This window comes from Botryllus schlosseri, chromosome 1 (genome assembly GCF_051294905.1).
Source record: "Botryllus schlosseri isolate E-star chromosome 1, Bs_hap1, whole genome shotgun sequence".
Lineage (NCBI taxonomy): Eukaryota > Metazoa > Chordata > Ascidiacea > Stolidobranchia > Styelidae > Botryllus > Botryllus schlosseri.
The window spans coordinates 28,140,664-28,166,568 of record NC_137236.1 but is presented as its reverse complement, the minus strand read 5'-3'; the positions used below and the strand labels follow the sequence as shown (position 1 = coordinate 28,166,568).

Here is a 25,905-nt window from a genome sequence, read left to right as displayed (position 1 = left end):
CGTAAATCACTGCGACATCTGTCAGCTACAGGGCGATTAATTTCTGTACAAATCAGACGTAGTAATATGTACGTATCACGAATTATTGAACGTAAGCCGATAATAATCAGATATACTATACGAAATGAAACACATTGTTTCATAGAATTAATAGCGCAGTAAAAGACGATGCTAGACAGAATGCGCTAGCGTTATTTCAAACTAGGTATTAAATATGCGTGCCGGACAAGATAATTAAATATATAAATGACAGCATAGGACAGTAACACAACTCTTGATTTCAACTTTCCAACCATACTCGAACGATTCTCATCTACTACAACGACAAAAATCAAAACAACAGAAGCGACCATAACAATCTAAATATACAATACGTGCCCTACTCTTTCACGACGCTGCTATATAAGTGTTCTGATAGCAATAACACGGATGGCACAGTTTACGGCCTTGTATCTATCACACTGACTACCACTGGAAGTGATTACCATCAACTCTCCCCTTTTCATGCTTGAAGAAGCACGTTGTTGAAATAGACTAATTAATCCCAATACCACCGACCTAGATTATGCGCTTGCCCTAGGGCGTGTCGGCAATTTTACACAAATGGTTTATAGCTGATTGTCCGTGTCTCCATGAAGCGAAGATATAACTCGTAAGATTCATCATAGTCTATCGTAATTTATAAATTTTTCCGAGCCATGTGAACATTCTAATTCTAATGTATTATTGCATTATCCGCGGGCCTGTTTCATGAGTATAATGATCAACTCTCGTTAATAATTCGACTCGCACGGGGACAGCTTGAAATTGGCAGTTGAACAACCAGCCTTTGTTCGAGTCAAGTCATGACTCGAGCCATCACAACCCTGAGCAGTAATCGCAATCGCCCAATCTCTATAACACAGCGCTCAGTTTCTCACCTGGCCCCGATTGTTAGATCAATTTCCGACCAGACAGCAGGTTGCACTCAAGCATGTTCGTCGTTCACATACGATAAAAAATGTGAGCAGTTGATACTGAATAAATACTGCCCATAATGCACGTTGACACTGACACTGCGGTTTAGACTGAAAGGTAAGCAATTCCGATAGTCATCAGCGTCTATATCAGTGGTTCTGAAACTGGGGGGTCGTGGAAGCATCTGAAGGGGGCGCGAAGCCACAGTTACCTGAAAAAAAAATTCGAGCTAATCGCAATTTACTTCTACCTCGTGGTAGTTACTTTGTCTACGGTCCAGATGTAATATTTTATAATTCTGTCAGCAATAGACATAACCTTCTACTAGTTGCTGCCGATTACCCCTGACGAGTGTCAGCCGAAAATATTCGGATTGATTTCAATATGAATATACTGTTCAATTGTATATTGAAGTTCTGTACCTCCAAGAAGCTCTTCACATAACCTTCAATGCCACGTAACGTTGGGATTGCTATCATTCTGATTTCTCTCTTTAATATTATGTGATATCACGATAGCGGGGGCGCGAAGTTCTCACTATTAAAAATGGGGCATGTCTAAAAAGTTTGAGAACCACTGGCCTGTATAATATTGATAGTAAGCGAAATAGTGTAATCTCTGCTTAGAGCCGTATGCCGCTGGAGGATTTGTTCTGAAGTATAGATTGCATCATTAGGACCAAAATCTACTATAAGCATTATGACGAGGTGTTCGATAGCTCGTTACCTTGCGTCCGCAGACTCTGTACTGATCAAGCTAAGACATTAGAGTAACATTTTTATTAAAACGAGTAAAAAAAAAACGCTGCGATGCTTGCAGCACGAATAATAACAATATACTGATGATAACGGTTCGAAAACGGAAAGAGGAAGCTCAACAAAGGGTGCTGGCTTTCAAGTCAAGCAATAAGCCGATTCAAGTAGCAACGCTATAGTATGAAGTCCCAGTACGCTACAGTATGAAGCACCATCCGATGAAGAAAACGTCGATAATCCTTGAACGTGAACGCTGTTAGCAACAGCTATGCGTATAATAACCGCTTTCTTGCAGATATCGTGTGATCGTCAATGTACATTTGAAAAGAAATCTTCCATCGCAAACAGGGATATTACATTTCACCGAGATTTCGATTTCGGTAGTCTGAATGAGACCAATTCAGTTGTCCAGATCTCCTAGACTAGTTTAAAAATGGTTGCACGAAACGTCTACTTACTCATAAATTGCCTTACCCTGCGATATATGCATAGTTATTGGTCTCATATGTAATCGATGTTGCGACCGACCTCAATGCCTCACCACGCCAATTCATTCTTACCAAGATGTAATATGATATCACTTCTACTTATCAAAACTTTTCCACGGATGTAACAGACGAATTCACTGGATCCATGACCATCCGTCTCCTAATTGTTCCACGGATTCTCGCATCTTTACTTCCCGTCGCTTCCGTGGATTCGTAAGTGACGCAGAAGAGAACTCTTTTCACTAAATGCTCTTTCGCATATTTCGCACTCATGCTCTTTTACTCCTAAGTGAATCTTGATGTGTCTTCTCGAGTTGGATATGTTATTGAATATTTTCCCACATACTTCACATGGGTATTTCCTTTCCGTGTGGACGGAATAGTGACACTTTAGGTGAGACTCTTGCGCAAATGTTTTCTCGCATATATCGCACTCGTATCCTCTGGTTTTCGAGTGTATCATCTTGATGTGTCTATTAAGGTTTGACTTCGTACGAAATGCTTTGCCGCAGAATTCGCACTCAAAATCTTTTACCCCTGCGTGAATTTTCACGTGATTTCTCAAGTTGCAGTTCGTGTTGAATGATCTCTTGCATCTCTTGCATATCTTTGCAAAAAGCTTTTACCGCATATGTCGCACTCAAAATCCTTCGACGCAGCATGAATTTTCTTGTGTCTTGTCAGATTACATTTGAGGATAAAGCTTTTTCCGCACACCTCGCAAATATTATCATTGGAGCCGTTACGACGCTGGGAAGGGGCCATTTCTTACTAGACGAGAAACGTTTGTGACTTAAGCTGTAAAGTGCATACAATGCGATGTATCAGCCTGTCATTAAATATCAAGAGTGATTTGGTTTATCGTCGTGTGTTAACATTTTAAAAATATTACAGCATAAAAAAACATATTAACGAATCACGTAAGACGATTACTCGATTACACAGCCAGAGGTATAGTGAAAGTATTTATTGCTGATAAGCAACTGTCGAATTGTAATACCGTCAATTTGCATTGCAAGTACAAAGTAGTGATTTTCGGAGCATGTCAAAACTATCTATAATAGAAGTAGCAAATAGAGATATGAGAAGTACCCGAAATAATTTTTTGCGATCATTCAGAGTCTGTAACGAATAGTTTTGTTACGTAGTTTCCATCGTCAAGGTGATGCGAATATGCTTCAATACAATTTTCTCCTGAAAGCCTCCACAAGTCGAAACATAGTGATTGTTCTTTAAAACATTTAACGTGTAACTGAAGATGGCTATAAACTTTAGCCAGGGATATCCCTGACCTTAGCAACTCAGTAGGCTACTATTATAGTCGAAGAAAACAGAATTCCCGTCGGACTTTCGAAAATATAAAGGAACTACGTCAATGAGCAGTGATCACCTTTTTACGCGGCACAAAACCGATATGTCCGTGTTGACCTGATATATATATATATTCGTAGCTTCCATAGTAGCCTGTATGTCAAGATTTACGTGCATTTTTAAAACAAGGGTCTGATACTTGAGATCTCCTACATTTCATGATATCCCATATACCAACCATGAAGTATATGGTAAAATACCAACATGTAAAGACCTGACTCTATGAGACTCTATATATTCTGAATTCTGAACACCTATTTCAAGTCACGGTCATAACCAGAAACACCATCGACTTCGCCCTAATATTTTGATCCCATTCAATCGACTATAGTCGATGTATACATGTGGCGAGGTGATACATATCTGTGATTAATGTGAGCGCATTTTGCTAATTATATGCATATCGTTATTGTGATTGAAAAGTTAAAGACCAAAATGACTCCAGACTCCACCATCAGTATGGATCATACTGTGTAGAAGTAAACTTCGCGACCTCGACATTAAAATTACAACCGGACATGGATGATGCCGCATCAGATTCAGTAGTGACAATATAACTACCATACTGTCCTGTGCATTAGGGTAATATTATCGAAACACTCACTACACTATTACACTTGAGACCTGTCAACGCCTGATAAATTTCATATATAGCCAACAGCTTGATGTGTTTGTTGACTATATGGTGACGTTCCACCCAATGGAAAGGATATGAGAATTCAGGATTATACTGTCTTAAGAAGTTCAACGCTGTAAACATGTCACTTGCTGCCATATCCAAATCTGTACTGGTGTATGATTTTTCGAAATCACGTCTGGCATGATCTATTGGGATAAAGACATAGCGCCGATTTGTGTATCTTGTGTATCACACCGTCCGCGGTGTAGCCTCTTTCATTCGCGTGCTGACATATACAGTCGATAGAACAATAATAACAAAACCATTCCCTCTACCACCGTAACATCTTCAGCATTTTCCATCCAGCAAACGTGGCAACGAAGGTGTCTGTCACTTAAAATCGTGGAGATGATCAGAAAAAAATTTGATTCGTGATAATAGTGCTCATTGATGATCGGCAACTTTTGTTTTGTCTGCAGGCTATATGAGACAATCAAACCGCTCATCGAGCTTCCAAAATTACATTTGGCATACGGCAGCTATGTGATCACAAGTCATGCTAATTTGCTTTCACGCTTACTGATTGAGCTAGCGTACGAATAACATTGGGTTAATCTTGTTAGGCAGCTCAGCTTGGCAGAGTGCTATCATCTCTACCCTCGTGACTCCACACAGGCGTTCCGGATTCTTATAATTAAGCTTGATTCGGTGTACCGTTGCAAAGCTGTATTCTCTAACCTAGCTGCCATGAAATACTGAAGCCAGGAATAGGCTAAGAGTTGGAAGAGAACTACACTGTCCTCTCTCAAAATTCGAACCACATATTGAAGATCTAAATGTGCAGACATAGTGACAATAATCTTACTGATGTGGTCTATATATTAGGGTTACCATATTTTTAAACTTAGAATGCCGGTGGAAAATCCTGAAAAGTTGAGAAAATTTTTTCAATTCGCAGTCGGTTAACTAAAAAAAGGTCAACAAAGGTCAACCGCTCAGCGCCCGAAATACTGATTTCTCCTTCACTTTATCATGCTGCTGACTAAGAAAAAAAAAGGTCAACTTTCCACTCTGCACCCGGAATACCCGTCGTAGCGTCACTTCGGTGCTGAATTGCGGAATCTCAGTCGAATTTTGCTATGAATTTGACCGAAACCCTCAAAAAGAGGACAAATTCTCAAAAAGGATGACATTTTCAAAAACCTGAAAAAGGAGGACAAATTCTACTAAAGGAGGACGTATGGTAACCCCATACTATATATCATATGTGAATATCTGCACGACACACGCTCTGTCCGGTCTATAGAAGTCACAAGCTGAAATATTGTTACTCCAGGGTGGCGTGGTAGTAAAATAATTGGATAACTCTGACCTAGTTATCTAACAAGATGTTGTTGTTGCGTGTATTTGCGGTTCTGCACCCACTTGTCGGCCTCTACCGGGTAACAGAGATCGCTTTATAACATGAAATGTCGCTACCTGACAATTATGCTGTGGGAATCAGAAACGAAACCGATGATTAGAGACCCGCAATGAAACATATTGTTTCATAGAAATGCCGCCACAATAAAACAAAACGATTCCAGACGGAAAGCGCAGAACTTTACCTTAAATATGTACTGCGTACCCGATATATTACAAGTCATTTCAATATCTCAGCTAGTTAGTTTTACTTTCTAACCATTCAACTGTATCTCGTCTAGAACGGGAAAAATCTAAACAAGATGAGCAGTACAGAAGAACATCACATAACATCACGGACCCTTAATTCTCAATCACGACACTGTTATTAGTGATAGACACATAGATTGGCATTAACGATACCGCTTTCATGCTTGAGATGGCACGTTGAATAAATAAACTTATCAAAACAGAAAGCGCGACCTAGATATAGTGTATATAGTAGATGGCGCGCTTTCCCAAGGTTTGGTCGACGGCACATCAATGAATGTTAATTTGACTTACATTTGAGAGGACCGCCAGACATATCGAAAGTCTCATCATAGTGTATCACATGGTAATAATCTTTCCGAACCATGTCAACATTTTAATCCTAATGTATTATTGAATTATAAACGGTGCCGTGTAATTTATATAATCGTAAATTATCGTAACTGCAACTGGCCCTGGACGGCTTTCAACGAGCAGTTCAACACTCTGCTTACGTTAACATACGATATATGCTCACTTTGTCGCATCTGGGCTATATACCGAAGTCGAAATATTTGTATCTAGAGTTGGATCGGGGATTGGAAATATATGACTGTCACAGGCGTGGGTTGGTGATGAAAATATCTCACCATCAGTAATATCTAACTACGAAAGACATTGCCTTGAATATTGTTAATTGACTATATGCAGTTCGAAACGTTGATTCTGGTTGGTAAAATTGCACTCACTGTAGCTTCATCAAATATTTCATTGGGTGAACAATTGAACATCCGCATGTAAACACAACCCTTTGTGAAAACCTTCTCCAGATTACCGGGCCAAGACCTAACTTATCAATCCCGTCTTCCGCCTGATGCTACCTCATTTTGTCGTTTGCCTCTTATATTCTCTGCTTTACTTTTCATTCAATGTGAATCCTCTACGTTACATCGCCTACGCTAGGGTTACCATATTTTGGAAATCTGAAATAAGGACACTTTTTTAGAATTTTCAAACTTGTAAAACCGGAGGTGAATGGTCAACTTTCTCCCTCGGTGCCCAAAATACTCTTTTTTCCTTCACGTTGTCGCGTGGTTGACTAAAAATAAAAGGTCAAATTTCCGCTCAGCTCCCGAAATACCCGCCGGAGCGTCACTTCGGTACTGATTTACGGCATCTCAGTCGAATTTTGCTATGAATATGACCATAATTCTCAAAAAAGAGGACAAAAGGCCGTCCTTCGAGGACACTTTCAAAAACGTCAAAAAGGAGGACAAATACTCTTAAAAGTGGAAGCCTACGCCCATGTGGATGTCTGATTTCGAAGATTACTCGAAGTCGTTTCTACACGTTCATATCTTTTCATTGTATCGCAGTTTATTTTGGTTTTTTGAAATGATAATAATGATAAACTCAAACTGACACTGGATATCGCCACCGACAGCATTGGTCAAAATCAGTGGTTCCAAAACTTTTTCGACATGTGGCACACTGGAAAAATTATAAAATGCTTGCGCACACTTACAAGACAGTTGCTTAAAAATCTATTCACGAGCAAATACGATGGCTGTGCTTGTTTATAAAAAAACATATACCTGACTGAAACGATGTCTAATTTTTGACAAACACACATGCATTTCGTCGTTTTCGAAGCATTGGCTCTCGGTTACTGTTTATAATTTCAGTAAAAACGGAAAAGAACATGTTCACCCACCCAGGTACAAATAAAAATAACAATATTTGTTTGCAGCAAATCCTGAGAAGTATTGTTGAAGTGTGAGTTGAATACAAGACAATTTTCTCATGGCTTTATGGCGCGATTCCTAGTTTATGAGTTGATTTGAAACGAATCAAAGAATTTTATCAAGACTCAGCAGCGCAAATATGATTTGGTCACTACCCTATTCATCGGCAATGCCCTCATTGGACTCTTGTACATGGTCACAGGTGTTTTTAATTCGCATCTGCTTGTGTGCTCTCCCAAAATCCAAGAAACACTCGCGGTGCATCTGAGAATCTGTAGCAGCACACTACAAAAAGCCTAAAACGGGGCCATGCTATAAGTCGGCAGTTACGGAAGAAAAATGAAGAATATCGGCCTGGTGTAAATGACCATAGTAGTCCGCAAGCACCATGAATAGTCAAGTAACTCGCGAATACAAATATTCCTATCTTGTATTTGGTTGAAAGGTTCTAATCAGGCTCTAATCCCTGATCGATATCAGAATTCCAAGTCTAAATATCATGTATTATCGTATATTACTAACAATCAATTGTCATGTTACACTTGCAACCCTCGAAGATGTTCTACCTGCCATACAATACTGTGATCTAACTCTAACCTACCTCAAAGTCCATGGCGTATGTTTTACCTTCGAATACTTTATTATCAATCCTGTTTGAACGCAGTACACTCTTAGCGAAAAGAGTGGTTATACACCCCCCAAAAGGTGGTACACGAAAACAGAACTTACGTAACCCTGCCGGTGTGAATGACCAGAATCCACCCCATTCCTTGCGGTGTATATCGGATATTTCACCCTAGCCCTTAGAATTGATTGGGGCGGAATTTCAATATATACACCCCACTTGAAATCCTGCATCTTCTTCCAAATGGCACGGTATTGCAAATAAACTTTCTTGATTGCATATATTCGATATCAATTGAACCATAATAACATAAAATGGAAACATATTTCGTGAAATAACAAAAACAGAGATCCCAGCGACGGAGAAAATAATTCACTGAAAATACTGCTCGAAGAACATTGCCCATGTAGTATTGGGAAGTCGCCTCCTCCAGGTTTCCGCAGAACACTCTTGTACGGCGAAGGCTGAGTCACTATCTTCAGCAAGAACTTGTGGCATATTACTGAAATCAAAATGCATATTCACAACCCAAATAACAGGCCCATATGCTAACATGCATAACTTAATGAAAGACCACAAAAATAGAAGCCATTACAAAGTATATATATTTTTACAAAGTACTTACAAAAAATCAAATGTTACACTTGCTAAGGAATTGCAGCACAGACTGTGGTCCGATAGGGTGAACTTACTGCTATAGGAAACATGTTCACACACGATCACTATGTGTGGGCAATTACGCATCGACAAGATGAAAATTTATGGATAGTTTTCATGCAAACCGCATGTAACAGGCAGACTTGAACAACTAGAAAACGTTCCCTTTTTCCAAATTGGATTGGAATTATATTACAACTACAAGTTTTTTTTTTCGAATTAGAGTAGAATTAAAATTTGAGCTACACAGTTGGAAATTAGATTAAAATTATAATTCTAGCTAACAGGTTTTTTCAAATTGGATTAGAATTAGAATTACTGCAATCGCCAAAAGTTGAATCAAACTCCGTTATCATCAAATCATAGTTCATCTTATGAGCATGAGAATAGCAAATGTCTACCGTACAGAAGGGGTGTTCAAAAATGACTTTTTCTTTCAAATCTACTGGCTACTTGATGAAATTGTTAGGTTACCTAATTGAAGCCTGCACACCAAATTTGGTTTGATTCCAACCAGTAGCCGCATTGCTACAGGAGAAGAAAGTTTTTTATTTATTATATGAAAATGAATGAAAAAAGATTTAAAATTTTCTGTTCACCCCATTAAATTGTTAGGTTGTCTATAGCAACAATTCTCAACCGATTTGGCTCAATTCCAACCAGTGGAAGCGGAGTTATTGCCGTCGCAAAATTTTGGATTTGAATAAAATAGTATTTACGGTGAACGATTCTTTAATCATTTATGACTGTTGTGTCCACCGTAAATACTATTTTATTCAAATCCAAATTTTTCGAAATCAATAACTCCGCTTTGGCTGGTTTGATTTGAGCCAAATTTGGTGGGCATCGTTTCTATAGACAACCTTACAATTTCATGGGTGAACAGAAAATTTTGAATTTTTTTACTAATTTTTAAATAATAAATAAAATAACTTTCTTCTCCTGTAGCAATGCGGCTACTGGTTGGAATTGAACCAAATTTGGTGTTTAGGCTTCAATTCCGTAATCTAACAATTTTACCAAGTAGCCAGAAGAATTTGAGAATAAAGATTCATTTTTAACACCCCTACTGTACAGCAAGCTTGGCTTGTTTCGCACTATACAGTTCTCCTGTAGCATTTCCAGGAAAACCAGACATTAGATTAGGTTTAAAATTAGACCATAGACAGATTTCATACATTCGATTAGAATTGGAATTAGAGCATAGAAACATTTCACCAATTAGAATAGCTTCAATTAGGATAATTAGACAACTAGAATATCTATAGTTGTCCAAGTCTGGCAACACCGCCTATATCAGAAATAACTGAATATTTAGTTAGTAGTGTCATATGCCATTAGTAATTTTATATTAGTCGCGAAGATTCATATTGCAATTTTCAAAGTAGAATCCTCTGAAAATCTGCGTACCATACTTGACTATTTTTCCAACATTTCGTATTCTACTTCCACACTTGGCGTAGTTTGGACTTGTATTAGGAACTGTTGCATCTACTTGTAATCGAGTATAAATTGAAGTTGGTATTTCTACATCGACTTGAGTAGCAACGCTGGTAACTTTGACCATCTCTGCTTTGGTTTACCTCATAGATGCGACTACGAAAGTTGACATCAGGTGTCGTTAACAAAGTTGTCATACCTGCTGGCTTGATAACGAGTCTTTCAGTTTTCGCAGCATACTTCTAAACTCGGTTAGTTCCTGTGATATAATCTTGCTCTTGCAGCATGCAGTCTTTAAGCAGCATCCTAAAATATGAAAAATATTCAGAGAAAGAAATGCATGGACTTGATTTAAATTTGACTACTTGGTATTAATCCAAAACACGAAACGTTTTCTAGTTGGGCAATATTGACTTTCAGAATGGATTCAAAGCGACCGCAGATACAGGTCTGATTAGGAAACCTTGACTTGCCTTAGCCCAGTGGTTCCCAACCTTTTTCGACCCATCGCCCCCTTTTCAAGGTCAACACCGATCATCACCCCCAAAATTTTGTGTACCGAAAATTGGGCATACAAACTGTAATCACCGGCGGGTTGACTAAAAAAAAAGTCAAATTTTCGGCTCGATGTCTAATTCGACACACTTTTGTAACTAAATTTCCGTGGGTTGACTAAAAAAAAAGGTCAGCCGTTTTGACGCGTCATCGCCCCCTTCGCTATTTTCGCCCCCCGTCGCCCCCTTTGTCCATTTTCGCCCCCCTGTCGCCCCCTTCGTCATTTTCGCTCCCCTAGACCCCCAAATCGCCCCCACGTTGGGAACCACTGCCTTAGCCTATACATGGAAGTTTGCAAATTAGCTGAATGATAATGATTACCTTGGAATATAAGCTGTTTGATAACGATCCTTTACTGTTTCACAGCATACGCTTCTACCGTTAAATGTGACGTTGATTTGGTTGAAATTCCCTGATATTAGCTTGTATAGCAGCATCCTAAAATTGAAAAAATAACCATGAGGCATACGGTAAACGTTTAGTTGACAATTTGGATTGGATTCGAAAGGCCCAAGACATCCGAAACGTGTACTGATGTTGTAGCCTTGACTTGCTTTATGCTTGTAAATAAGCGAGTTAAAGTACAATTTTGTAACTCTTCTACGCATAGTATATTACTCACCAACAACATATTTGATTTCACATTCACAGAGTAAGAGTCTGCTACTAATAGCAATCAGTCCTTGAATCTAACAAAAAGCAGATTTGTGCATATGCACAGATCGTGTGTATGTCATATCATGAGTCAAGAAGTGCATATATTATGATTTGTTTATATTGATCGAAAGGTCAGTTTGATAAACTTTGGCAAGGCTATGTTTGCCTCTTCATATTGGTCAAAACATTGAAGACCCAGCTAATCCGTGCATTGTTGCACACCGAGTTGACCGCAGTAGTGCGCATTGCTACTCAAGCAATAGATGTCAATTTCTACTCAATGACAAGCATATAGAAGTGGCTATGTCAAATCCATGTCAAGCTGCTTCAAATTAAAATAAATATATGAACAGAACTCGGAGAAGTAGTTTGAAAAGAAGTAGTCTAGTTGATGGGTCACATACTCTTAGCAGCTAGTCTGAGGGGCCACTGCAAAATATGTTCAATGAGGTAAGCCTGTTCCTATAGTCAAGTCTCTCATATTCATAGTGATAGCAATATAGCATCGTCATATTTTCACCCATGTCATAATATCATCAACATTTACTGGCCCCAATTTACGGGGATCGAAAGCTTTCATCAAATGTCCATTGCTCACCTCGCAGATACCATTGCTTCATATGCTTCAGCCCTTTGCTGTTTGTATGTTACACTTGTTTTCTCATGAGGAGAAATCGATAATTTCATTCTTCAAGAGCCAAAAATTTGCTAGCTTTGCCCATGCAAGTCTGAAGTAGAATAGATAATATGTTTACCTTCCTACCATAACATAACATAATATATAATGTGTATATAGCTCAGTGATAATGACAGGGTGATAGGCCTATAAACATAGCTCTGCAAAGTCAGTGGTAGGCTACCCTTTATACTTAAACAGGTCGTGATGTGCTTTGGTAATCAATATAACGACAATCGAGTCGATTTTTTTTTCAATGCACTTACAAACGATGTCGCTCAAACCCAAATTACCGTAGTTTATAATCATAGCTAATGCTGGACCTGTCAACAGTATCTCCATTAGAGCCATTGAGCTACTGTGTCTTGGAGATTGGTATCGGTACTGGTGATACAACAATTTATGTGAATTCAATGTATCGTCACTACCGGTACGTTTAAAATTCCAACTTTCTACATGTAATTCTGTTCAGTACAGCTGCGACACTGAGTAACAGGAATCGGATCTGTACAGGAAACGCAACGGAACAAATGTTCTTTACTACAATAGTACCGATACGAAATGTAACTCACCATCCAGATATTTTCAATCTCGAAAGAGGCTTTCTTCACAGATTCGCGACAACTAATACGGTCAGTCGATAGCCAGTCTGGTCTCTTAAGCGCGGAAATACGGCATATAACTATAGATAACCAACCTCCGTAGGTTACTTATCTATAATATAACGAAACATTTTACATAGCTGTAGCGAAACATAGCAGCAGCTGTTCTGGTGACGACGGTTTGTATATTGCATTATGATGTGACAATTGACTCACTGATGTAATAACTATATTGAAGTTTAGGATCTCCGGAATATTTGTATGTATACTATAATTGATTTATCGGAAATATGGATTTTATAGCTGTGAAGCTGCAGATTGCATCATAATAAGCTTCAAAAAGTCTTGCAGTACTAGATTTATCTTCATAGATCGAACCATTGATACGATCCGAAAGCTGTATGCGAATTGTCGGTTAGGCTTAGTGTGCAATTCATAAAGCTACCAAATAGTGAATAACACATCAATTTAAAAATGAAAATAACCAGGAAACTTTGCCCAATTTAGTCCCTCTTTCGCCCAATTCAATGATTGTTCCGTGACGTAACCTGGTGTTCCATTCTAATTTGAATTCTTACTACGCCCATATTGCGTACTGCTCATATAAGTTTGTGGCTGAAATTTAACTCCTTCTAGTATTCCCAGCTCTAAATACCCTTAACCTGCATTATATTGTGGTTATACACTAATGCTGCTGTCAATAATAGGCCCGATATATTTTGTACATATAGCCTACGTACAATGTACAATTGTGCATTTGACGTGACATGAAAGGAATTATAAACCAGTATCGTGACAACTTCATAATGTGTCGTATTTTTGCCACACACTTGAGATACATCGGTCACACTATAGTAGACAGGGTGAAATTTCAGCCAAAGTACGAGTACCGCAGTGCACGATAAATGTGAATTACAATATGATATTGCGGACTTAGCTATTATTCATTCATGTCAATGTAGCACACGAACTTATGCAACGAATGCTTATTTGTCACTGAAGCTGAAACTATATGCGTAGGCGAATTTACTTGATCGAACCGGGTTAAATCCATAAAAACTGAACAATGGAACATTGCCTAAGCCTACCCAAGAAGCCTTAAAGACATGGACAACAATAAAGTGGGCGAAAACACGCATTTTCGGTGGATAATTCAACCCCAGAGAGAATATGTCCTACACGACCTACAGTTAGACACAGCAGAGAAGTTCTCAAGTGCCCATACAATGATCAGTACAGTGATTCGACTGAATTTTTAACAAGAATGCAGACTTGCCGCACCCCTGCCTGCTTAACCAGGCTTCTGACCGACACAGACTTAAAACTTCAACAGTCAAGTTTTGTGGAAGCGGCTAGCGCGGATTGAATCCAAAACTTCATATTTGTCTGACAAAAGGTGTAATCTTTAACAATTCTCCCCAAATGCCAATGCTTGGGGTGTATATCTTATGGTATGTGTGTGTAGGGGTGTGATCGGCTTATTTCCACCAATAGCTTAGGTGTAAATGACAAATTTAGTACCCAATAGGTGTGATGACCCAAAACACACCGTACGCTAGGGTGTGAATTGCGAAAACACACCATTTTCGTTTACAGTGTAGGATGTGAGATTATATTACACTCTTACTGAAAGAGTGTGTATACACACCCACCCCAACAGGTGCCTAAAATTATCATATAATGCTCGATGTACTTTTGAAAAGAAAATGGATCATTCGTCGAAAGCAAAGATATTACATTCCACCTAGATTTGGATTTCGGTAGTGTAAATGAGGCCAATTCTATTACCCAGGTGTTCTAGACTAGTTTCAAATGGCATTTCGCTGCGTTATATTCATGATTTTTTGTCTTTATGTAATCGATGATGCGACCGACGCCAGTACCGCAACAGACTAATTAATTGTTACCAAAATATCATATGGTATCGTTTAAATTTTACAAAACGTTCCCACGGGTGTAATGGACGAATGTTTTAGTAGCAATGATGATTTCCACTTCATTCATCGGTTCCTGAAATTGTTCCACGGATCGTCGCATCCTTACTTCCTGTCTCTTCGGTGGATTCGTAAGTGACGAAAGAGAGTACTTTTTTCTCTGAATGTTCCTCCGCATATCTCGCACTGATGCTTTTTTACTCCCAAGTGAATCTTGTTGTGTCTTCTCAAGCTGGATATGTGATTGAGTATTTTCCCACATACTTCACACTGGTACTTCCATTCCGCGTGGACGGTACAGTGACCTCTTAGGTTGGCCAATAGTCCAAAGGCTTTCCCACATATATCGCACTCATATCTTTTTGTATGCAAGTGAGCCGACTCCATGTGTATCTTGATGTACGACCTCGTACGGAATGCTTCACCACAAATCTCACAGTCAAAATCTTTCAATGCGGCGTGGTGTTTCATATGTGCTCTCATGTGAGATTCTTTGAAGAATGATTTCGCGCATACATCGCACTCAAACTCTTTCAATCCGACGTGAATTTTTATATGCCTTCGGATACCCAATTCTTCCCTGAATGGTTTCTCACATACCTGACAATGGTATTTTATTTCAATGGGGACGGAATAGTGACGCTTGAGGTGAGACTCTTGCACAAAAGCTTTCTCGCATATGTCGCACGCATATTCTCTGGTAATCGAGTGTATCATCTGGATGTGTCCCTTAAGGTTGAACTTCGTACGGAACGCTTTCCCGCAGAATTCGCACTTATGTTTTTTTCCTCCGACGTGAATCAAATAATGACTTTTCAGCTGAGATCCTGTTTTGAATCCTTTTGCGCATATTCGGCACTCGTAATCTTTCGCTGCAGTATGGCTCAAATAATGTGTTTTCAAGTCAGCCTTCCTTAAGAAATCTCTCCCGCATATTCCGCACTCAAACTCTTTTACCTCGGTGTGAATTTTTACGTGTTCTCTCAAGTTGCAATTGGTGTGGAATGATCCCCCGCATATGTCGCACTTATGATCTTTCTTTGCTGCATGGATCGATAGATGCCTTGTCAGGGAACTCCTTTGCGAAAAGCTTCTACCGCATATGTCGCAATCAAAATCCTTCGATGCGGCGTGGATTTTCATGTGTCGTGGTAGATAATATTTGGTGGTGAAGCTTTTTCCGCATACCTCGCATATAATATCATTGCAGCCGTTACGGCGTTGGAGATGGGCCATTTCTTACTAGACGAAAAACGTTTGTGACTATGACTGTGAGGTGCATACAATTCGATATATCTGCGTTTCATTGAATAGCAAGATTGATTTGTTTTATTGTTGTGTGCTAATCGAAATAATTTTTTGCGATCATACAGAGTCTGTATCGTATAGTTGTTATGTAATTTCCCCTGTCACAATGATGCAAGGATGCCAGTGACTATATAGGGTTATCTTGGAATCGGAAAAGGATGACATTTTACGAAACCGATCTTATGATGATCCCATATATCAACCGCATAGTAAAATACCAAAGACTTGGCTCTATGTGACTCTATTCTATATATTATGAATTCAAACATCATACGCCTTCATTTTCAGACGTTACCTCGCGGCAGGCCTGTACAAACTATTGGATTTTCAAAAAGTGCAACTAGGACTAAAACTAGAACTACACCTATCAACTCTTCGACACTAAAATTAGAACTTATAGCCTACTCACTTTTTAAAGGACGCAACTAGAACTAGAACTACTCACTTTTCAAACCCGCAATGAGAACTTGAACTAAAACTAACAACCTTTAAAAATCTGCAATTTACTAAAAGAAGACTTACTACATCAGCCACTTTTGACCTGTTTCTCCGAGCGCGCAATTTAAGTGAGACACTATATGTGTAGTTAGATGCATAAAGTGGTAGATTAATGTTTCTGTGACTCACTGAATATTACGGGTTCCCCAACGGCTTGCAGATAAGGGTAAAGGGCATAAAAGGGTAGTGGGTATATACAGAGGTGGTCAGTAACGAAGTACTTCTACTTCTGGGAAGCACTCAAGTTGTTTTCCTCAACTTCTGGTACTTACTCAAGTAGATCTGATTTTCTATACTTCTACTTCGTAATATTTTGTGATCTACTTACTTACTTTTCGCTATTTTCAGTTTGTCGAGTAGAAGTAGTTTAATCCCCCAATACGAATTATAGCCTGAGGAATTTCGGGACTGTTTTCATGGAGTACCAACATTTAATATTCATGAAAGTCGAGTAAAAGCCCAGAAATTTTGTTGCGCTTCGCGCACAGTAATTATGGGGTGACAAATGTGTTTTGACGAAAGTATCAATGAGTATAATTTAGGTTCCGGATTGCTCAGTTCCGCTCACACCGCATTGTCGCCCATATCAAATATTTCACCTCCATAACGTTTGAAACTACCGTTTCGCAATCTAGCATTTACCTATTATATTGTAATCTAACAGCCCATTACGTATCATGCTAATCTGAAAAATACAGCTTTTTTTAACGTTACACCTGCTTTTAGCAGATCACCTTTAAAGCTTTATGGACAAAAGACATGAAATATATTTTCCGCTTTTTAGAAGTGGTATTTGTGTTTCACTTTCAATTGCGAGTATCATACTTTGAGTTCTAATTACGTTCAGTTCTTTTGTCTGCAGAACATAAATGTTGAAGTATAAAAGCAAGTGTAGTAATGCCTCTAATTTCCGAAAATGAAGCTACACTAAATATAACTTTTACGATTCACATATTTATTATTAACCCTTTTGAAATCGGGTCAATTTTCGCGAAACTGACCATCACTTTTCAAATTCATACCGTGACCTCAGCAAGACTTAACTCTGGGCTGTTTTAGTTTAAAAGTGGGCGGACTATATCCCTCTACCGTTTCCGCCCTCGATCGACACCCCAAGACATGTCTAGGGTTTTGTATAAGACTAAATAAACAAACTTTTTCTCTAAAAAATCTCTTTCTTTCTCTCATTTTTCAAGACTGACCCCCAGGATAGCGCCAGAGAGTCAAAAATGATGCATGAGTGCGTAGCCACCGTTGCCTGGTTTCAAACAAGCCGTCAACCACGGCCGTAGACCATGCCGCTCGCCAGTTATCGAAAAATCAAAAATACATGAAAAATTTACATATGGGTGTGGTCAGTAAGTGGTCACTATGGTCAACTTCAAGATCAATACCGAATCAGACCCCTACCGCCCAGTTAATGGCATGAAACAACGTGGTATACTTTGTCTTGTCGTATCCAGCCATTTGCAGGCATAGTAAACCAGTTTATGACTCATATTCGGTCACGAACTTAACTATGTTCTGGAAAATCACCGAAGCGTGACCACAATTACCAAACCCCTTCAGAATACTTCCAAGAACAAGTTTTGATGTTTGAGACGGTGAAAAATTACACAGAACACCGTACAAGTCGACTTCTGATGTTCTGGCAGAATGTTTGACTAGATTTCCCACTCGGAAAATATCTGGAAATTTTTGGTGATAACCACTTTTTTCTGCATGCGTATTTTCGGCCGAACTCCTTATGTAAGATCGTCGGTGCTCGAAAATTGTCATGCCTTATGCCTTCGAATTAGGTATTATATTAATCAGAAGATTGCTAGCTTTCCCTACAAACGAAAATGAAGCCTATAGGACGTAGACAAATAAAGATATGGCCAGATGAAGTTGACCGATTCCGTATACGGAATCCGATTTTAGAAGGGTTAACGTATAGTGATCGCGCAAAGTGATAAAACCGTATCCGATACAGCTTCTACGTATTGCTCTTCGCCTAAACTTGGGGCCTTATAATATGGGTAGGGCACCATGCCGTGATATTCTCTAAAATGGGGTCTCCTAGTAAACAAAGGGTTAGTATCGCATTTTCATATCAATACTATAATTTGCATCCCATGATGTGAAACAATGCTTATTCTGTCGAAAATTGATGCCTCCTGGGATGCATCAATACCAATCAATCTTTCTGCATCTTCCGCATAGCTCAATTCGCAGCTTTTGACAGTCCATGCGAACGAATTAAGACTGTGTTCAAAACTGCTTACTTACTTCAGTAGATTTAAAGTCAGTCAATTCTACTTCTACTTCATGTAGTTTTAGGTGGCTTATTGACGAAGTACTTCTACTCATACATGAGTAGCTTTACTTTGACTACCTTTGGGTATATACGACCCGTGGGCCAAATCCGGATTGCGAAAAGTTGCTGGAATTTCGAATTTGGATAAGTACTAAAACCATGGGCTTTATGAATTGAACCGGGAATGCGTTTACTTTGAAGGCTGTTTAGTGTTTAATGTCTATTAATGCACCGTGGTTAGGTAGCCTACGTTAGTCGGATGAGTATTCTAGATTCAAAATAAAGCCGATATAACACGGAATAATTTAAGTCGTAATTTATGGAGGCTGCGTGAAGGCGAATTTCGGAAAACCTGCCATAGAAACTACCAACACAAGAAAGCTAGTTAACCAAGCTAAGACACCGCTCAGGACGTATTGACCAAGCTGTAATATGCTATACATTTTGGTGTCTTAATAGAAGGACGTGTCTAGGGGTTGGTGTGATTTAAAAGAGGTAATAATGTTTCTGGTATACAATTATTTCTGAATAATTACGTGGTATAAATACTATTTTTGTACATTAACTCTAAATTCCGTACTTTACTGGATTTCATTCTCCTAGGCCACACATCAATTTTTATTTTATCGGAAATATCAGATATATGATCGACATTTCAAGGGGACGGGATTCCGAGTTTGAAATGTGAGAGATTACGACCCAAATAAAACACTCGCTAGCTACGCCACTGCTACTTGTGATGGCTCCGAGTCAGTAACGGCTGCACAAATATCATTCAACAGAGCACCGGTTTCGCGATTCACGCATAACGACGACATAACTTGCTTTCTAGTTGTTCGGCAACTAATAGTTTTTTCAAATTTGCAGCTAGAACTAGAACTAAATCTACTGAATTTTCAAAATCTGCAACTAGAACTACTTACCAATATCATCAACTAGAAGTAGAAGTCGGACTACTCACTTTTCAAAATTCGGAACAAGGACTAGAACAACTTAATTTGAAAAATCCGTAACTTGGACTAAAACGAGAACTATTCAAAAAACAGTTAGTTAGTTGACCGCCAACTAACTAAATGGGTAGTTTGTAAAAGAATGCCTCGCTGACTTATTTCGCGATCACGAATTAATAATAGTAAATGGAAAAGAGTTGGACGAGACTAAATTTCAGACTATAATCGGTAGGCGCATGACTAATAAATAGCGTTCATCCGAAAAGCTTAACAATCGAAGTTGAAACGTAGCAAATTAAACGAAACCAGAACATGGCTATCATAAATAGGAGTTAAAACGCAGAGAGCAACTGTCTCACTAACTGCAATATCTGTTGTGGTATAAATGTCATATTCAAACATCTGCACGAAACACGCCTGGTAGCGTCTATATAATCAAAAGATTGAATATTGTTACTCCAGGGAGGAGTGGTAGTAAAGGGATTGGATAACTCGTATCTAGTAATCTAACAAGGTGCTGTTGTTGCGTGTATTTGCGGTTCTGCATCCACCTGTCGGTCTCTACCTGGTAACAGAGATTGCATTGCAACATGAGATGTCGCTACCTGACAATTATGCTGTGTATGCTGTGAGAGTCAGAAACTAAACCGATAATTAGAGACCCGCAATGAAACCCCTGGTTTCATAGAATTACCGACACAAAAAAAGAAAACGATTCCAGACAGATAGCGCAGCAATATAAATTATAAAATAAATACTGCGTACCGGATATGATATAACTTATGCCAATATCTCAGCTGATAGGATTTACTTTCAAACCATTCAATTGATTCTAATCTAGAACTACAGAAATCTAAACAAGAGGAGCAGAACACAACAACATAACAGAACATCACGAACCCTTCTCATTCACGACGCTGCTGCCAGCGTTCTAAATTCTTAGAGACCCAGAGATCGCCATCAACTCCACCCCTCAGGGATATCTAGTAGATTTAGATATCCCTGTCTACCCCTTTCATGCTTGAACAGGCGCGTTGATTAAATATACTCATCAAAACAGAAAGCGCAACCTAGATAGAGTGCAGATGGCGCCCTTGCCCGAAGGCATGACGACGAGACATCATTACGAACACTATTCGACCCACCGCGATCACTTGAAGACGACAGCGGCATATCTAGACATACCGTTTCAGCTCACAAAACGGCTATCAGATCGACGAATTTTGCTACCAGAGGCTGAATTCGTTATCCACACCGGCAGACAGCTGTGACCAGGGCTTTGGAGCCGGAGCCCCGTATCCGTGCATTTTTACCGGAGCTGGAGCCGGAGCTTTACATAAAATTCAGCCGGAGCCGGAGCCGGAGCTGGAGCTAGTTATTTGGGGGGGGGGGGGGTATTATATTCCGATAAACTTGATCGACAGCGGATGGACTGGTAACGAGTGCACCAATATCGAACATCAAACCATTGGTCATTTGGTACAAATCGAATTTCTATTGATCACGTCGTGATGTCCGCCCATATTGCTCTTTCTACCGTTACAATTGAATAATAATCGCTTATTTAAAGATTGAATTGAGCTGTATGGCTTAATGTTAACGAATACAGTGCCAGTGTTAAAACGCCGCGTCAGAATTTTCATACCGTACACATCAATGGCATGGAGTAAAGTGCGTTCTAGTGCAACTATGGTGTTACTGACAATTGGCAAGTATTCATTATGACGCCACAAGACGACACGGCGACACCTATGTATTCGTTACTGCATCCGATGTTACTGATTGCTGACAGACTCAAGATTACTATAGGCTAGATAACTAACCTACGGGTTAATAAGTAATCTACTTAGACCAGGGGTGGTCAACCTTTTCAGCTAACGGGTCACATGAAATTGACGAACGAGTGCGCTGCCTACCAGCCGCGTAAATTTCTTAAAGTTAATATTATTATTACTTGGGTATATTGCACGTCGACTGTATACCGCCCGCTATGGGCTCAGTTTGCAAGGACAGGACTATTCGGCATCTGGACATATCGATGTCGAAGTTTCCGCTAATATACGACAATCATTTTGTTCCTATACATTTCATCGTCGATAATCTTTCTGCGAGCGCAAACACGAAAATAATTTCTCAAGTAATGATGAGTATAGTTAGACTCAATCGGCTAAATCAGACGTTTTTTCATTTTCAGGTGGGGGTAGGCTACAAAGCAAGAAATCGTGTGACAATTAAACACGCGAAACGTGAAGAAAAATTTTACTGCTCTTTTAGTTTATTGTAATGTACGACGATTTACTTGAAATGTGACTGGACCCTGGCTCTGCCAATGCGTCAGAACTGATATGTTAGTCATCAACATCCCAAGTGTTGCGGCCAGACTAATCATATTTTTGGTTGGTATTGCAAGTTCACAATCTGAGCAATTCAATTTAGATAATATAACAGGATTTCGATTATATAATGGGAAATTAGCTCGCGGGCTACTCAAAACCTTCTCGCGGGCCACATATGGCCCGCAGGCCACGGGATGCCCACCCCAGATATACAAAGGCACCTTCGATGGTTTATAGACCCGGAGCCGGAGCTGGAGCCGGAGCAGTGGTAATATTGCGGCTCCGGAGCTGGAGCTGGAGCTAGTGTACCATAGAAGAAAGCTCCGGAGCCGGAGCCGGAGCAATGCAAATTTACGGCTGCTCCAAAGCCCTGCCTTGCATAGTGGGCCGCATTTCAACAACAAAAAACGCTGCTAGCCGCCGAACATTATCACCATATAATTGTGGGCTACTATTAAATTTAGGCTACTGTAGCCTATTTACCAGTCGAATACGGGCCGGTATATGCACCTTAAAACCCTTCCACCGGAGATCCGAACTCTGTGTTTCAAAGCGAGAGCGAGGAAGTATAAAATTATGGTGATTTTTTGTGATGGAGTCATTATCACTTTGAGCTCTCAGTGATATGACAAGAAGTCTCGCGTTTAGGGTCATTTTTGAGCAACCCAATTAACCCTTCTCCTCTCATTCGATGACGGGGGCGCTGCAGGCTAGTTACAGAAGTTAGCATAGTCAAGTTGATGTTTTGGCAGGTCCCCCTTCCACGTTTGCCCAGTCAGCATTTTCTCTGCAAATATATCCACTTTGATAAAATGCACCCATATAATTAGCTATGCAATCTCTGTGGAGTCGGTGAATTCGTCCAATGCTTGGATAAATAGTGTACGCGGCAAAGTCTTTAAGAACATGCGATAAAAGACCGACTGACATTGCTGTTACTCTGTTGGTCACGGTTGAATAAGACAACTGTAAGTTCGAAATATGTCAGGTGATGTTGTTGTAACACGAGAAATGGTCCATTTTGTACATGAGCCATCACGCTCACTGGCGCCCATTGTGGCGACTTTGCCCTCGTGGTTTCAGAGACATTTTCCTGGCCTGCCAGTCGTTTGCTTATTCATGTGATTCATTGAGTGATTTGTATTTATTTGAGCTAGGAATTAGGAAGGATAGGTTGTAATTTGGCATTGTTCTGTTGATTCACTTGATTGTATTGTTATTGTATTTCGACATAAGATTAGCCTGGGGAGTTGACCGTTGTTAGCCTGTTGCGACTGCTACCTTATATTGGCGTGAACTTAGTTAGCCATTAAAGGGGCACTGCGCCCAAAAAATGATGTGGTCTCAAATTGAAGGGCAAAACGAAAAAAAAAATTTGGCCGCAGCCGTTTTCTTCAGAACGCCACCGTAATGGAGCTGCAATTTATTGAAATTTCCAGAAACGCACCCGGCTGCAGCTGTCGCGGCTCCGGGTAATTTCTTAACCCGTTACATGGCACGATGACTTCATCGTCGCACTTGCTCGACGCGATTAGGCACTAGGCCAGTGGTTCCCAACCTTTTTCATCCCGTGCCTCCCTTGGCCGAAATTTGAGCCAAAATTCCCCCCTTAGGAGAAATCTGCCCGATGATTAAAATAGGTCACTTTTTACCGCGCAATCACCTGTTGACCGACGAATAAGACCGGAGGTACGGAGTGTCTGTTTCTAGCAGGGCTGTAACAATACTTTGTAGCAGACTTGGACAACTAGAAAATTTTCAGCTTTTCTGAATTAGATTAGAATTAGAATTAGAGCTCCACAGTTTTTTTCAAACTAGATTAGAATTAGAATTAGAGCTGCACAGTTTTTCCAAATTAGATTAGAATTAGAATTAGAGCTACTAAGTTTTTTCCAGATTAGATTAGAATTAGAATTAGAGCTATACTTGGTTTGCAAAAACTTGGAAATTGAATGAAATTGTATATGGTAAATGAATACAGCAAAATGCAGTTCACATCAAATCACAGTGCGTGGTGCAAAAGGCTGTGAGGCGATAAGCGCCACATATTTTTGTTTAATAAACAACAACAACAGTGCATTCCCATAAACATGAGAATGGTTAACTTCTGTACACCAAGCTTGGCTCGATTTTTACTATACTTTAATAAAATATTACTTCTTTTATGGTAACCGTGGGCATCGTCCATGTTAGTCAGCATGGCGATGTACTAACGTAAAGTTTTAGAAACTAGAGTGTTGTTCGCAGACTACAAGCTACTCTAGCAGGCTATATTCGTCATAATATCTACTATGACTGCACGGTGTAAGTAAGGCGATGGTGGCTTGGCACTGGATTTCCCTGCGCAATCGGGATATTCTTTTTAACTCACTGCAATAGTGCAATATGCCTTGGACAAAGAGGCATTTTCAGGAAAACAATAATTAGATTAGAACTAGAATTAGAGAATACGGACATTTCACAAATTAGATTAGAATTAGAATTAGAGCGTAAGAACATTTCACAAATTAGATTAGAATTAGAATTAGAGCATGGAAGCATTTCACAAATTAGATTAGAATTAGATTACTGGCATTTCGCTCTAATTTAGTGAAATTAGACAACTAGAATTATCTAGTTGTCCAAGTCTGCTTTGTAGACCTCCAAAAACCATGGTCTTGGTCCCAATCAAACAAATTCTGGAAGGCTTGACTCAACAGACCCCCATACTTCTATTTGTGTTTTCGGCTTATCATGCACCAATCGCTAATCTAACTGCTGTGAAAAATCAGTATGCATAAATTTGCTGGTCTCGCGATTTTTTTCTCAAGTGTGCGTATGCAATTGGCCAATAATATTGGTATTTTCATATATAGCAGGATTGACCACACTCGAGTCGGACTCGAGTCAGCATTTTCTGATGACTCGACTTGACTCGAGTCATTTTCTAAAATTAGGGAAACGACTCGACTCGACTAGAGACAATCTGTGTATTGACTCGACTTGGAGTCATTGTACATGACTCGAACCAAGCCATATGACTCGTGACTATAAGACGGCCAAGACCGACATTTCATTGTAATTTCGAAGAACAATAAAGTGACCTTCCTATTGGAATTTCGTCTATTGGTCCTGGTACTTGAGAATGCGACAATAAACTGCTCAAAGTGAGGAAAATTAGTATATTATAAATCAAAATCATTCAATATCACCAAACAGAGTTATAAAAAGTGAGTTTAACAAGACTTTAACTGGAAACTGAGCAGTCAACACAAGGAATTGGACTCGGACTCGAGTCATAATACCATAACTCGGACTCGACCCTATGCTCGGTGACTTGGACCGTCGGACTTGACTCAATGGTGAATTGAAAATGACTCGACTTGACTCGAGTCGAAACTATGAAAGTGAAATTGACTTGTGACTCGGAGCCTCGTGACTTGGTTACAGCCCTGATATATACCTTGATATATAACATACACGTGATCAGATTTCCTGCTTGAGCTCATTGAAATTTAGGACACTCATTCGGTTTCGGCAACATTGCACCAAGTTTGACATGCATTTTTTCGATCGAGTTGCTGTTCACTAAAAATAAAGCAAGGCTAGCGATCTCTTTGGCTTGAATCGATGACGTTGGAATATTTTGTCACTTTATGAAAATGTTGACATGAAAATATAAAATAAATACTTTCGTTAGAGGCCTTGCTGTGATAGATTCGGCACGACATTTGCTCGCTTAGAATATATTTGATTGAGAGACCGTCGCTGGCCTACAAAATTGTCTTGCGAACTGCAGCACAT

At 39.5% G+C, this 25,905-nt stretch overlaps 3 protein-coding genes across 3 annotated transcripts in view; 2 read left to right on the top strand and 1 right to left on the bottom strand.

Annotated features, from left to right (window-relative positions):
- Positions 1 to 25,905, top strand: part of LOC145435040 (beta-1,4-galactosyltransferase 2-like) — a 389,801-nt gene that overhangs the window by 127,902 nt on the left and 235,994 nt on the right. The window lies entirely within an intron of this gene.
- Positions 1 to 25,905, top strand: part of LOC145434992 (uncharacterized) — a 350,877-nt gene that overhangs the window by 266,834 nt on the left and 58,138 nt on the right. The gene's annotated exons all lie outside the window — the stretch shown is intronic.
- Positions 14,498 to 16,146, bottom strand: LOC145435031 (uncharacterized). Its single transcript, XM_080312312.1, has one exon. It carries the CDS (start codon positions 15,965 to 15,967, stop codon positions 14,837 to 14,839), a length of 1,131 nt encoding a protein of 376 aa, XP_080168438.1. The 5' UTR covers positions 15,968 to 16,146; the 3' UTR covers positions 14,498 to 14,836.

What these genes read in the sequence shown, in the direction of transcription:
- LOC145435031 (XM_080312312.1), bottom strand. Translation starts at nt 15,967, where the DNA reads ATGGCCCATCTCCAACGCCGTAACGGCTGCAATGATATTATATGCGAG.